Source organism: Callospermophilus lateralis, chromosome 15, assembly GCF_048772815.1.
Source record: "Callospermophilus lateralis isolate mCalLat2 chromosome 15, mCalLat2.hap1, whole genome shotgun sequence".
In the NCBI taxonomy this organism is placed as follows: domain Eukaryota; kingdom Metazoa; phylum Chordata; class Mammalia; order Rodentia; family Sciuridae; genus Callospermophilus; species Callospermophilus lateralis.
Genome location: NC_135319.1, coordinates 63,375,862 through 63,391,693, shown reverse-complemented (window position 1 = coordinate 63,391,693; position 15,832 = coordinate 63,375,862). Strand labels below are relative to the sequence as shown.

The following is a 15,832-nucleotide window of genomic DNA, read 5'->3' as shown; positions in this document are numbered from 1 at the left end:
GTTATGTATGATGCCAGTTTTTTACATAATTTACTAGGTGCATAGTTCAATGAAGAAGTCACAAGTGGGATAGAATGAAATTTGTACTGTTGAAGAAGGAGATTGTCTGCAGGTCCTCTTGATAGGGAACGGTTTTTATGGGAGCAAGGGGTCCTTTAATGAGAACAGGTGACAGTATAATCTTGTTTGCTTTTTTTTAAGCAGTAGTTTTATATTCCACCTATATATATATGAATAAAAATTACTATCCTAATAAAACAATGACTATATATTACACTTACTAGTGAAGCTATTATAGCCTTTATGACAAGCCAAACTGGCTTTTGTCTCACTTCAGGTCACATATTAGATGTGTGACCCTTGCATTCTCCCACCTCTAAGATAAGGATAACATTAGACTCCACAGAACTATGGGGATTGTCAAACATGAGCATGTTTTAAAAAAATGAACTTAGCAGAGTGTCTAGTATATGGCACTCATTCAAGAAATAATTATTAAAACTAATTCAATTAATAGGCTATGTAATGAAAAAAATTCTTTAAAATGCTTACAGCGAACACTTGGATAAATGTGTTAATTCTGCTGTGAAAGAAAGTTGTGGCATCAAGGAAAATGGCTCTATTATTTCATTTTCTGTTTCTTCAAGCTCTGATGATAAACATAAGAGGTTCTAGAACCAAAAAAGTAAAAATAAAAATAAAAAATATATAACTTACACCAGGTACATTCATTGTTTAGGATAATTATTCTTAAAATTAAAGTTGACTTCTTATATTTATCATTTTGTTAGAATCTGTTACATGTATCAAGATTTCCTATTCTACAAAAAATGACATACTATGATTAGCTTAAGATGAGTTGAATGTTATTTTGCAATAAAAAATACCTCCTGTTTTCCTCTACTCTTAAGTGATTTTCCTTTGGTTTTCTTCTTAGTCTGAGACATTTCTTGATTTCCTGTTTGTTTCTGCTTATCAAATTTATTTATATCTGTCCTAATTAAGAATAAATAGAATTATTTAAAGCAGAAATAATGGAGGTGTTTGAGTTGTTAGAGGTCTTACCAAAACCCATACATGCAAACACAGTCACACAAAACCAATTTCTTCCAACAAATACTCTTATAACCTAAGGAAATTAACAATATGATGAACAAAAAAAAAAAATCTTCCTAAGGTTGTTCCATTTTCACAGATTTCTCCTTACTTAGTAAATCTACCATTAGCATTCACTGTCCTTTTCTAAGGATATCAAGCAAACTTTCCTCTGGTGAGAATAAATAACCAGAGGAATGGGGTGATGTAACTAAAGAGCAACCGGCAACCATGTCTCCTCTCACTTTTTTTCCCTCTGTTTAAGTTATGAGACCATGACCAGGTATAAAGGCAGGTGACCACATATTAAGTATAGAACATAGCTATACTCCTTGGTGCTTATGCATAAACAGTAAGTAATTACTGACATTAACTATCTGCTACTGTTTGTATTAGTTAATTCTTACAGAGTATTCACTATATGCAATGTTCTAAGAAGTTTATGCATATTAACTCTTTCAAGTCTCACAATGTTGTGAAGTGAGTATACTATTTTTTTTTCTTTTATTAGTTCAACAAAACCCCACTTGTCTGGAATCCTTTCAGAAAATAACCGACCAAGGAGTTGAGTTTTCCTGATAGCTTAAGCTATCAGGAAAAAACCTTAAAGGTTTTTTTTTTTTTTTTTTTTTTTTAAACCTCTCAGTATAAGGTTTCATTTTTTTTTTTTTTTTTTTTAGTTTCAAACTTTAAGAAGAAAATCATTTGGGAAGATATTCTGTGCTCTGTTGTGAATGTAATGTGGTTCAGCTATTTTGGAAAACAGTCTAGCAGTTCTTCACTAGGTTAACTACAGAGTTATCATTTGCCACAGCAATTCCTCTCCTAGGTATGCCCAAGAGAATTGAAAACATGCCCACACCCGAGGAGTGAAAGTTAAAGGGAAGATGGTGTCTTTTGGGAAAGATTAAAATGTTCTAAGATTACTTTGTGTTGACCGTTTTGGAACTCTGTGAATATATTAGAAACCATTGAACTGCATACTTTAAGTTGGTGAGCTGAATGGTATGTGAATTATATCTCAATAGGCTATTAAAAGTATTCTGGAGAACTGAATGTAAGCCCAGGTCTACTGAGAAAGCTGAATGTTAAATGTGAGGAAGAAAAAAAGGGTCTCATGTGGGATTGGAGTTCAGAATAGTGAGAACAGAACGTGGTGGTGGGCAGGCAATATGGGTCTATTTATGTTATCTGTAGTTCTTCTTTCTTACACAGGAGATCATAATATGACAAGTCAAGTTATCAAGTTTACATTAATTTAGGAATCTAAGATAAAGTTCCACGGTGGGCTTAGGTTAAGAAACTGTCAGATGCACTTTTGCTAAAATCTACTGCAGCAGAAAAAAAATATCAGTAAAATAAACATCTTTCCTAATTGCCTAAAATTACACTGAACTTGTGGGGAAGGAACTATTTCACTATGAGTTCATAAGTAACTTATTAATAAATTTAGTTTTGAACTATAATGACATTTCTTCTAGTATATACGTTTTTATAACTTTAGCCACTTACCTAAAATGTTTCACCTAGGAGTATGATTGTTGAGTCTATTTTAAACTTTATTAAAAAGAGCCATTTGCTAACCTCTGTTTCTTTTCGCTGTTTTGGATTTTAGTTACTTGAATAGGTATGTAGTGGCATTTCACTGCAGTTTGAATGTAAATTTCTTTATTGATATGACATGATATTATGAATCTTTTCATGTATTTATTTGCCATCCATATATCTTCTTTAGTGAAGTATCTATTCAAAGCCTTTGCCCATTATTAAGTTGGATTGTCTTCTTACTAAATTGTAAAAATTGTCTGACTTCACGATACAAGTCCTTTGTACACTACGTGGAACAGTTGTCTAGTTTCAAGAAGTCCCACTTATTCCTGGGCTGTTTCTCGGAGGAGCTATAGGAGTAAACAGAGCAAACACTTACCTCTGAAACTGCAACTTTATTGGAGTGCTTGTAAATCCTTGACGTAGTCTCAGGGATTTTATCTGTTTCCAGGTCTGTAACATACTGTGTAGCAGGGAGAGGTTCTTTTCTTTTTCTAAGTCATATAGTTGTTTTGTGTTACTACGACAATAATGGCAGATCAAATATAAGTTGGTGCATTACAACTATAAGTCCTTAAAAATGGTCTGGAAGAATGTGTTAGAACTACTCCTGTCGGTCCCTTCACCTTATTTTTTTCCCCATTTTGTTTACATCTGAAACCCGCATCATCTTATTTTAAAAATTCTACCCACTGAAATTTAATCATTAAAAAATAATTCCTTGAAGGTTTTTCACTATTCAAAAGTGCCCTGACAAAATAAAATTCTCCTGAAAAAGGAAATATCCTACCGTGAATTCCACAAGATCTTGAAGTACCACAGAAATAAGAAGAAAAGAACAGTGAAAGAAAGGGTGGAAAACCCATACATTGTGACAACAACTGTTCTTGCAGGGTCTGTAGCATTTTAATTAACTTCACTATTTATGAAAAAGAAAGGCAATGCTTTCAATGCTTTCACTTGTATTGGCAGATTGATGCTTTCACAGCTTTTATTTTGCCATCTAATAAGTTCAAACTGGTTGCTGGGAGCCATCAGCCAAGTAGGTATGACAAATTCCTTGCCAGCTTACTCCCATGCTGTCTAGTGGAAGGACTTCTGAAAGGTGACCTTGCTCAAGGACCAGGGCAGGATCCGTGTTTAGGGTGTTCCCCCTTTAGAATAGGGCGGTTTAGCATAATAGGAGATTAGGGTGTTCCCCCTTTAGAATAGGGCAGTTTAGCATAATAGGAGATTAGGGTGTTCCCCCTTTAGAATAGGGCGTATCCTGCTGCTGAGTTCCTCTTGAGTGCTTAGGGTCAGACAGTATATTTTGGGAGACAGAAGCCCATGCGGGTGGATTTGGGCAGAGAACGTGGATTCCCCCAGAGCGTGTTTGTAGACGGCCGGTGTGAGTTCGGGAATAAAGAATTGCTGTTTGAATCTACAAGCTGTGTGGAGACTCGTGATTTGTGCCCAGCCAGAGACTGCGGCAACTGGTATCTTCAAAGTCACTAGGGTGTGGACTAGTTCCAATTTAGGATGCCAAAATCTCAAGAGATCTTGATGGAAAAGATGGTAGTGGCCCCATACGATAGTTTGAATCACTCTAAGGAAGTGCTGGAGAAGAATTCTTATTTAGTTAAAGTGCTTGAGGACACCTTTCAAAAGTCAGTTTATATCACTTCCTCAGTGTAGCTTTTCAAGTGCCTCATCATATGGCAGAAGGCAGAAGGGAAGAGAGATAGCCAGATACAGAAAGCACTCCCCAAAGTCCTTTTATTCAGGCACTAAGCCCACCTATAAGGGTGGAACCTTCATGGCCTAATCACTTTTTAAAGGCTATACCTCTCGCTACTGATACATTTGCAGTTAAATTTTAACCTAAGTTTTAGAAGGAACAAATATTCAAACCATAGGAGCATGATATTCTTATATTTTGTCCATGCTGCAGCGTACATCAGAATTTACTTTCTTTTCAAGGCTGACATTAGATTGTGTGTATATATGGCATTTTGTTTATATTAGACATGATATTATGAATCTCATTCACTGCTGAACACTTGGGTGGCTTCCACCTTTTGGATATATTTGTGAATATGTTACGAACATGCATGTACAAATACCTATTCAAGACCCTGGTTTCACTTCTTTGGATATACATACCCAGAAATAGAATTGCTACATCATGGCAATTCTATTTGTTTGTCTGAGGTCCTGGGGATTAAACTCAGGGCTTTATGCATGCTAAGCATGCATTCAACCACTAATCTACATTTTTATTTTTTGAGGAACCACAATAAATTTTTTCCACAGAGGCTGTATCCTTTTTATATTCCAACCAGCAATGCAAAAGAGCTCAGATTTCTCCACATTTTTCACCAATTGTTTGTTTGTTTGTTTGTTTGTTTTGATAATAGCTATTCCAGTAAGTATAAAGACATACCCGTGTCTCTGACTGCTTTTAATATATTCTTTGTCTTAGTCCACATAATGTGTTTAGGCGTCTACTTGGGTTTGTTGGGCTTCTTGAAATAATAGATGGACGTTTTCCATCAACTGTAGGAAATCTAACATCACCTCTTTGGTTATTATTTTGCCTCATTTTCTTTCTCTTCTCTTTCTAGGACTCAAATACATGTTAGATTTTCTTGCTGTATCTTGTGTTTTTATAGTCTCATTTTTATCTTTCATCTTTTTGTTTCTCTGTGCTTCATTTTGGCTAGTTTATTTTGACCTATCCATAAATTTATGAATTTAGGCTTAATCCATTAAGACAACTTACTGAATTCTTAACTTTGGTTATTATATTTTTCATCCCTCTAATTATTATTATTATTATTATTATTTGTAGTACTGGAGATTTAACTCAGGGGTGCTCTACCACTGAACAACATCCTCTGCCATTTTCATTTTGAGACAGAGTCTCACTAAGTTGCCCAGGCTGGCCTCAAACTTGTAATCCTCCTGCCTCAGACTCCTGTATTGCTGAGGTTACAGGAGTGCATTGTGGAGTCTGGCTTCATCCCTCTAAATTTTTTATTTTCTCTTTCAAATGTCAGCTTATAATGTCTCTTTGATAATCCTTTCTAAATTTTAGCTTACCTCTATCAATATAGTGTGTGGAGGCTGAGGATGGGATTTGTTTACTTCTGGTTCCTATAGAACTCTGTTCCCTGTCCTCAGAACAACTTGCATTTCATCTGCCACTTACCCCATTCTTATCCCAGTTTGACAAAAGTGAACTCTCTCTCCCAGCTACTTCTCTTTTGGGGCTCATACCCCAAGACAGAGATGGCTCACCTATTTGAGCTCCTTTGATGTCTGGTATCCTCCTTATTCTCAATTTTTTCTTGTGTCTTTTGTGCATTTAAGAGAAAATATATATATTTCATCTACTCTTTTTAGTTGTTTTTGGAAGGATGGTTGGCTGGCATTACTAGAAATGAGAGTCCTCCATTGAATTTTTGTTTGATTCTTCAAAAAATTTTTTTGCTATTTTTTTTCTTCTATGGGATTTTTAAGGTAGATTTTGTCTAATGTTAACAGAGCCATCCCTGTTCTCTTTAGTTACTATTTGTATAAAATTTCATTTTCTGTACTTTTACTTTCAAGCTATTTGCATCTTTGGATCTAAAGTGTCTCATATAGACTATATTCACTGGATCACATATTTATATCTTTCCTGTCAATCCTGGCCAATCCTTTTTTTTTTTTTAAAGAGAGAGAGAGAGAGAGAGAGAGAGAGAGAGAGAGAGAGAGAGAGAGAGAGAGAGAGAGAGAGAGAATTTTAATATTTATTTTTTAGTTATCAGCAGACACAACATCTTTGTTTGTATGTAGTGCTGAAGATCGAACCTGGGCCACATGCATGCCAGGCGAGCGCACTACCGCTTGAGCCACATTCCCAGCCCCTGGCCAATCCTTAATTGGCAAGTTAAGGTAACTATTGGTAAGAAAGGACACACTTCTATCATTCTATTATTTGTTTTTCATATCTCTTAAAGCTTGTTTTTTTTTCCTCTTATTTTCTGCATTATAGTTTCTTTTGTGTTTAGTTGATTTTTTTAAAGGGAAGTTTTTAAATTCCCTTCTCATTTCCTTTTGTGTACACTCATAGATTCTTTCTTTGTAGTTTCCATGGGGACTGCTAAAATTATAATACTCATAATAAATAACACTAATGGCAAGTAATACTTTGTATAAATACTTGAATTTATCCAGCTTAAACTTTAATAGCATAAACCATGCTCTTTTAGTGACTGTCACCATCCCTTTCAATTGTTGATATCACAAAATTCTCTTTATATTCTGTACCCCAAAACATAAACATAATTCTTTTAAATACATTAGTCTTTTAAACCATGTAAAAAACAAATACTTGTTAAATACTAGTTTTTATCATTGACCATGCTATTTATCTTTATTGAGATCTTTATTTATGTAATTTTGAATTCTATCTAGAATCCTTTTATTTCATCCTGTAGGACTCCCTTAAACATCTCTCGCGGGGGAGTTCTAGTGGTAACAAATTCCCTCAGCTTTTGTTTATCTGGGAACATCTTAATTTCTCCTTTTTTTTTTTTAAAGAGAGAGTGAGAGAGGGAGAGGGAGAGAGAGAGAGAGAGAGAGAGAGAGAGAGAGAGAGAGAGAGAGAGAGAGAATTTTAATATTTTATTCAGTTATTGGCGGACACAACATCTTTGTTTGTATGTGGTGCTGAGAATCGAACCCCGGCCGCACGCATGCCAGGCGAGCACGCTACCGCTTGAGCCACATCCCCAGCCCTCTCCCTCACTTTTGAAGGACATTTTTGCTGGATATAGGATCTTGGTTAACAGATTTTTGTTTTGTTTCAGAACTTTGAATATATCAACCCCTGCTTTTTGGTCTCTAAAATTTCTGATGAGAAATCTGCTGATAATCTTATTGAGAATCTCTTGCATGTGACAAGTTGCTTCTCTCTTGCTGCTTTTAAGATTCTCTCTTAGGCTCTGTCTTTTGAACATTTGATTATAATGTGCCTTGCTGTGGGTCTCCTTGAGTTCATCTCACTTGGATTTTGCTGAACTTCTTGAATATTTACATTCATACCCTTCATCAAATTTGGGATGTTTTCATTCACTGTTTCTTTGAATAATTTCTCTCCATCTTTCTATCTTTTCCTTCTGGATCTCCTACAATGAGTATATTGGTCAATTTAGTTGCATCCCTGAAGTCCCTTAGCTCTGTTTATTTTTCTTCAATATTTTTTTCTTTTCATTCCTTAGACTCTACAATTTCCATTGTCCTATATTTAAGATCACTGACTCTTCTCTTTGTTCAAATATGCCTTTAAATCCCTCTTGTGATTTTTAAAATTTCTGTTATTCTACTTTTTAGCTCTGAAATTTCTTTCATTTTTCAATTTTCCATATCTTTAATGATATTTCCATTTTGTCCATAAACGTTTTCTTGGATTTTTTCTCATCTCCCTTTACTTCTTTGGGCACCTTTAAGACAGTTGTTTTTTATCTATCTATCTATCTATCTTTCTATTTATTTATTTATTTTTAATTGCTTTTATTTTTTAAGTACATGACAGCAGAATGCATCACAATTATTATTACACATATAGAGATCTTTATGTAATTTTTCATATCTCTGTATAAAGTATGTTCACAACAATTCATGTCTTCATACATGTACTTTGGATAATGATGTCCATCACATTCCACCATCATTTCTAACCTCCTGCCCACTCCCTTCCCCTCCCACCCCTTTGCCCTATCTAGAATTTGTCTATTCCTCCCATGCTCCCTCTCCCTACCCCACTATGAGTCAATCACCTTATATCAGGGAAAACATCCAGCATTTGTTTTTTTGGGATTGGCTAACTTCACTTAGTATTATCTTCTTCAACTGCATCCATTTACCTGCAAATGCCATGATTTTATTCTCTTTTTATTGCTGAGTAAAATTCCATTGTGTATATATACCACATTTTTTTTAATCCATTCATCCACTGAAGGGCATTTAGGTTGGTTTCACAGTTTAGCTATTGTGAATTGTGCTGCTATAAACATTGATGTGGCTGTGTCCCTGTAGTATGCTGTTTTTAAGTCCTTTGGGTATAGACCGAGGAGAGGGACAGCTGGGTCCAATGGTGGTTCCATTCCAAGTTTTCCAAGGAATCTCCATACTGCTTTCCAGATTGGCTGCACCAATTTGCAGTCCCACCAGCAGTGTATGAGTGTATCTTTTTCCCCTGCATCCTCGCCAACACTTATTATTGTTTGTATGCATAATAGCTGCCATTCTGACGGGAGTGAGATGAAATCTTAGAGTGGTTTTGTTTTGCATTTCTCTAATTGCTAGTGATGATGAATATTTTTTCCATGTATTTGTTGATTGATTGTACATCATCTTCTAAGAAGTGTCTCTTCAGGTCTTTGGCCCATTTATTGATTGGGTTATTTGCTTTTTTTTTTTGGTGTTTAGCTTTTTGAGTTCTTTATATAGATTAGTGCTCTATCTGATGTGTGAGGGGTAAAAATTTGCTCCCAAGATGTAGGATCTCGATTCACTCACAGATTGTTTCTTTTGATGAGAAGAAACTTTTTAGTTTGAGTCCATCCCATTTATTGATTCTTGGTTTTAATTCTTGCACTAAAGGAGTCTTATTAAGGAAGTTGGGGCCTAATCCCACATGATGAATATTAGGGCCTACTTTTTCTTCTATTTGATGCAGAGTCTCTGGTTTAATTCCTAGGTCCTTGATCCACTTTGAGTTGAGTTTTGTGCATGATGAGAGATAGGGGTTTAATTTCACTTTGTTGCATATGGATTTCCAGTTTCCCCAGCACTATTTGTTGAAGAGGCTATCTTTTCTCCAATGCATATTTTTGGCACCTTTGTCTAATATAAGATAACTGTAACTATGTGGGTTAGTCTCTGTGTCCTCTATTCTGTACCATTGGTCTACCAGTCTGTTTTGGTGCCAATACCATGCTGTTTTTGTTACTTTTGCTGTAAAGTATAATTTAAGGTCTGGTATAGTGATGCTATCTGCTTCACTCTTCCTGCTAAGGATTGCTTTAGCTATTCTGGGTATCTTATTTTTCCAGATGAATTTCATGATTACTTTTTCTGTTTCTATGAGGAGTGTCATGCTACCAAAAGCACTACACAGTTGAACTTTCTATGCAGTAAGTACCTTGCAGTGAGCTTTCCTGCTTTTGGGGATTCCTTGACATGATTATTTTATTTTAGTGTTATTTTTCCAGTTATTTCATGTTTTTATAACTTCTCTTCCCAACTAGTCCAATGTTTCTAATTTGTAAAATATAGGTTTTTAAATAGGGGCTCTTAAATCCAAATGGTCATGATGTATTATCTTTAGACTAAATAATATATCTTGCACATATGTAAATGTATAGGGATTACCAAATATATACAACATCTGAGACTGAAATAATCTAAAAGCATTGGTGCCATCATAGTAGTTTTTCTTCAACAAATATTTTTTTTTAAGAAATCAATGGATATTAGGGTTGAGGGTGTAGCTAGGATATAGTGCTTGCCTAGCATGTGAAAGGCCCTAGGTTCAATCCCCAGCACAACAACATCAAAATTAATGCATATTAAAACTACAACTACTTTCTCATGGTACTCTGAAATATTTTTACATAAAAGAGTCTTAAGGAAATATTGTAGCCATTTCTATAATTTCTTAAAGAATAGTGCTCTTCAACAAATACTTGAAAAAAATGTTCAACATTATTAGCAATTAGGGAAATGCAAATCAAAACTTTACTGACATTTTGTCTCATGCCAGTCAGAATGGCAGTCATCAAGAATATAAATAATAATAAATGCTTGATAGGATGTGGAAAAAAAGGAACACTTTTACACCCTTGGTAGTACTTGGTAGTAAAGTAGTACAACTACTATGGAAATCAGTATGGAGGTTCCTTAAAGGACTAGGTATGGAGCCATCCTATGACCCAGGTAAACCACTGCTTGGTTTTTATCCTGAAGAATTAAAGTCATCTTACTAGAATGGTAACCTGCATACCCATGACACAGCTACATCAATGTTTATAGCAGCACAATTCACAATAGCCAAACTGTGGAATTAGCCTACATGACCATCAAGCAATTAGCCTACATGTCCATCCAAAATAATGGATAAAAGGAAGTGTAGCATATATACATTATGGAATTTTATTCATGCATAAAGAAAAATGAATTTATGTAATTTGCAGGGAAATGCATGGAACTTGAGACCATCATGTTAAGGGAAATAAGTCGAACTCAGAAGGTCAAGGGTCAAGTTTTCTCTCACATGTGGAAGCTAGAGAGGAGAAGAAAGGTGAAGGTGGATCTCCTAAAAATCAAAGGGAGAGCAGGTGAGGAAAAGGACCAATGGTGGAAGGCGGGGAGGGAGTGGGGAAATGGTGGAGTTGATATTGGTTAAATTATATTGTTATATGCATGTATGAATACATAACAACAAATCTTATCAATATATACACCTATCATGCACCAATAAAAATGCAGAAAAAAGAGTAGACCTCTTATACTTTTCTTATTTTATATCTTCCATTTCAAGTGCAAACCCAAAGTTAATTAAATATTTGATTAATATATGAATAGCTTAAAACCTACCTTATCTGCCAATAATAGTTTTGTAAAGATTTTTTGGTAAGCTGATCTACTTCAAAATTTTCACTTTCTGTTTTGATAGCATTTGTCAGTGCTTTCAGCTACAACAAAGAAAAAAGCTCTTTATTATATTTCATCCACTTGTAACCATTATTCCAATTCATCTGTACATATGTAAATGTATAGTGATTTGCAGCAGAAGCATAAATGTTTAAGTAGTTTGTGTATTATTATTTCGTCTTCCAAAATATATTTCATATAGAAACCTTGGGTCAGAACTGAGAAGAGCCTCAATATCTAAGAATAAATATCACACCTTGAATATACTAGGCAATCAGTTCATTGATTGATAAAGAAATGCCATTAGATGGCAGATCAAGTACAGATTATGTATCTTATCTTCCACCTAAAATCTCATGATTACAGAAAAAAATCTGTCTATCCATAAAGACTTTGCCATCATCACATCCACACCTGAAAACCTATATTGATAACTATCTATGCCTTTCTATAACAATATAAATGCATAACAACATAGGAAAATAAGAAAAAATAAAATCAAGAAAAAAGATATACTGAGAATGTATAAAACACATATCTTAAACATATTTTTATAGAGAAATAAAACTGAAGAAAACTATATCCTAAAATCCTTGGCAGGAGAAATGTGTCAATTAAGGGTAACTTGCGGGACCTTTAAGACTAAAGTAAACTGCTCACAACTTTCACTGGAAGACAAATGAAAGGACCTAAACAAATAGGAAGACACTGTATTCCTGGATGAAGAAATTCAATTTTTATAAAGACAAGATTTCTTTCAAAATTAATATAACTACCATCATATGTAAGAACCAATAAAGATAAAAATTAATATAATGATATAATGCAATCACAGTAAAAACAGCAACAGGAATTTTAAAAAGGAAGGTGGCAAACTAATTCCAAAGTTGGCATGAAAGATCAAATCCATAGAAGTATTCAAAAACACTCTAGAAAGACAATAAAGAGAAGGCACTTGTCCCGTGACATATCAGAGTTTAATTATTAAATATTATAATGAAAACAGGATAGGACTAGACCAATATGTCAGTGGAATAAATAATCCTTAAACAAGATTACATCACTATGTCCAGCTGCTTTATGAGAAAGGCAGAATTTGAAGTCAGTAGAGAAATGATGCTGTTTAACTATTAGGCTAACTTTTGGGGGATTATGTATTGAGTTAGAAGTCAGCTTTGCCAAAGACACAGCTATAAATTATAGATAGAACAAAAGCCTAGAAATTACACAACACACACATACACACACACACACACGCACACACACACACACACGTGCAGACATATCACAAAAATATACAGAAAATTATGTTTATGATTTGTACATCAGACATCAGACACTATCAATTGTTCTTAAATGATCGTTTTTCTTAGAGAATTCCTATTACCTAAGAATCAATAACAATAATATCATTATATATTACAAACAATGATCCTAAGAGGTTATTATTTTATGCAAAGCCATGCATACTATATGAAAAAATAAACCTGAAATTTCTCTATGTATAAATAGATAGTATGCTATGAAATAAAATCATTATTGCTAAATTAGACTTTAAAGATGAGATAACATTGTTGGAGAAAATTGTATAAAATAGAAATCTATAAACCATGACACTTTTTTAGTGAGCTGAATCTAAACTTCAGAGTTGGTTCCTCCATTCATGAAAACAATGGCTGTAGTAAGTGAAAAGTTAGAATATTCAATGTCTGTCTTATTCCAGTGTTGGTGGTGTTCACCTATTAAATTTTCCTACACAATGCCTAACATGAATATTCAAATAAGTCCTATGGTTTTTGTATTTACATCTTAAAAGCAAACATTTATGGGGCTGGGGTTGCAGTTTAGTGGTAGAGTGCTTGCCTAGCAGGAGTGAGGCACTGGGTTTGATGCCTGGCACCACATACAAATAAACAAATAAAATAAAGGTATTGTGTCCATCTACAACTAAACAAATATTTTTTAAAAAGCAAACATTTATTAAGGTGTAGTTTCATGTCAAGCTTACTGAGATGTCTGGTGACTCTAACAGAACTGGCTATTTAATTAAATAAATATCTCATTAGGTAGGTATTTAATTTCAAAGGTACTCATTAGTTGAAAGAGATTTATCAAACTGCCTTTCCTGAAAGAAACTCAGCAGAGAATTTAAACAAGAGGTACAAGTTTGTGAAAATAATTGGTAGGTAGCCCCTTTTATTCCTCTTCAAAATTTATATATCCTTCATAATGTCATTAAATGACTGTTTGGATTAGTCATCCATCATATTTGAATTAAGTCAAGACTCTTAAATTTGACTTGAGATTCATGATCTCTGATATTTTTACTAAAAAATTTATTATAAAAGAGATACACGAGGGTTGGGGTTGTGGCTCAGAGGTAGAGCGCTCGCCTAGCATGGGTGAGGTCCTGGGTTCGATCCTCAGCACCACATAAAAATAAATAAATAAAATAAAGGTATTGTGTCCAACTACAACTAAAAAAATTTAAAAATATATTAAAAAAGAAATACATGACTCTTTTAAGTCCTACTCTTTTTAAATACTCTTATTGAGTCATAGGACCAACAATACCACTGATTAGTAAGTAAATTATTTACATGCGTAAAATATCCTGCAGAATATCTGAAGCTATCTCTTCAGACAGTCTAGTCCTAATTTCTTTTCAGAAAAATGGAAATCAAACCATTGTTCTAATTGGTTCAATATTTACAGTGCTAAGGGAAAATATTCTACAATAACTTGATCTGTACTAAGATATTTTTCTTTCTGTTTATTAAATGTTCAGCTCTATAACTAAAACAAAAGCCGTTCTCACCTTCTCATACAGCAGCTGAGGTAAATTCTGTTGCTGTCTCTCCTGAAAACATTCATAAAATTGGAGCAGCCTAGCACATAATACTTGTTCTTTATTGAAGAGAGGGTGATGGCTGAATTGCAAACCCACAATGTTGAGATCTATTTGGTACATTTCTCTGTGACCTTCCATTTTGCTCCTCAAAGAGCTTCCTAGGTCATATTTAATTGCCTTTTAAAGAAAAATGTGTATACAATGTTAATTTTATGCTATTCCTTTTTAAATTACAAGTAACATGTCAATTGTAGAAAAATCAAAAGATATGGAAAAGCTAAAAACAATAATTCAGTCTTCTTTGAAATTGATTATGGCTTAAATTTTTAAAATATATTTGGATTACAGCATTTTAATTATATTGCTATGGTCTATTGCCATGCACCTCACTATTGTTTACCAGTGGAAGTTGTACTTTCAAATTATAAGATGAAAACAAATTTCATATAGGGACATTATGACAGATATTAACTTTTGGGTCAAGTTTGGTAACATGATGGTGTATTGCTCATCTGTGTATCAGAGCTAAATGATGACTAATTAAAGCATTGTTTCTAAATCATTTTACTGATAGTCATCTGGAAAATTCCATTAAGTTATCTGGATCATTTAAGCAAATTCTACATTAACAAATACTCTTTGTATATGAGACTGTCTCCATCTAGGGGTACTAGATTGTTCCAAATTAGTTGAAGTCTATAGAACTTAAGTTATATGCAAAATGATTCATGCATGTTTCACCCACTATTTTGAATTTAAGCATGTGTATCTGAATATGCATGTGATTGGTTTTTGCGATATAATTTGAGGTGGGTGAATTACTTAACAGGGAGCCTAATCCATTAATGCATAGCCACCCCCAGTAAGAGCCATGACTGTATCCACCTGAGGAGAGCACTGAGCTCCTCTCCCTGGGTTAGTATGGTATAAAATGACACACTTCTATAGTTTGAATGTTGCTTGTCCCTTCTGAAACTCATCTTGAAATTTAACTGCCATTATGAGATATTAAGAGGTGAGATCAGGTAGGGCCATTAAAGAGGTGATTAGGATTTTGCCCTAATGAGTAGATAAACCTATTCATGTGATTAATTGGTTATCTTGAGAGTGGAACTAATATAAAAGACAGTTTGGCTAGATCTCTTGAATGTTCCCTGCCTATCATCATGTGATGATCTGGGTTGTTTGAGAACACTGCGAACAAGATCATCCCCAGCTGTAGTCCCTCAATTCTGGACCAGGACAATGAGACAAAACAAACCTATTCTCTTTAAAAATTACATGGTCTGTGGTACTGTATTATAGTCTATACTATTGTAGTACAGCTGCTGTTATGCTGAAAAAAGTGCTGCCTCACTCCAAACCTGTAGTGGCAGGATCAAGGATCCTCAAGGACTGTAGGCCACCAGAATGGCGGTTAAATCTCTGCCTCCCTACTCTTTCCTGAGTTGGGAACCTTCCTTTCTTCCTTACTGGATTTCAGGGAGAATGGCCATAAAGCTTGTTCTTTTAAAATTAATATTTGTTAAGTTCTTATTCTCTGTGTAAGGGCCAACTCAGATTCCACCTAAGGGATTTAGTCAATTGGTTACAAACTGGTAAACTGGTCATCACCAGGAAAAAAGCACCAAGGGGGATAAACAGCTTCAGTTC

General features: G+C 34.4%; 1 protein-coding gene across 1 annotated transcript in view; it reads right to left on the bottom strand.

The window, feature by feature from the left end:
• The window catches only part of Cc2d2b (coiled-coil and C2 domain containing 2B), a 108,140-nt gene that overhangs the window by 67,347 nt on the left and 24,961 nt on the right, over positions 1-15,832 (bottom strand). Inside the window, 5 exon segments of the mRNA XM_076834343.1 lie at positions 553-671; positions 888-996; positions 3,023-3,163; positions 11,272-11,369; positions 14,147-14,356. Of these exon segments, the coding sequence (XP_076690458.1) occupies positions 553-671; positions 888-996; positions 3,023-3,163; positions 11,272-11,369; positions 14,147-14,356 (677 nt within the window).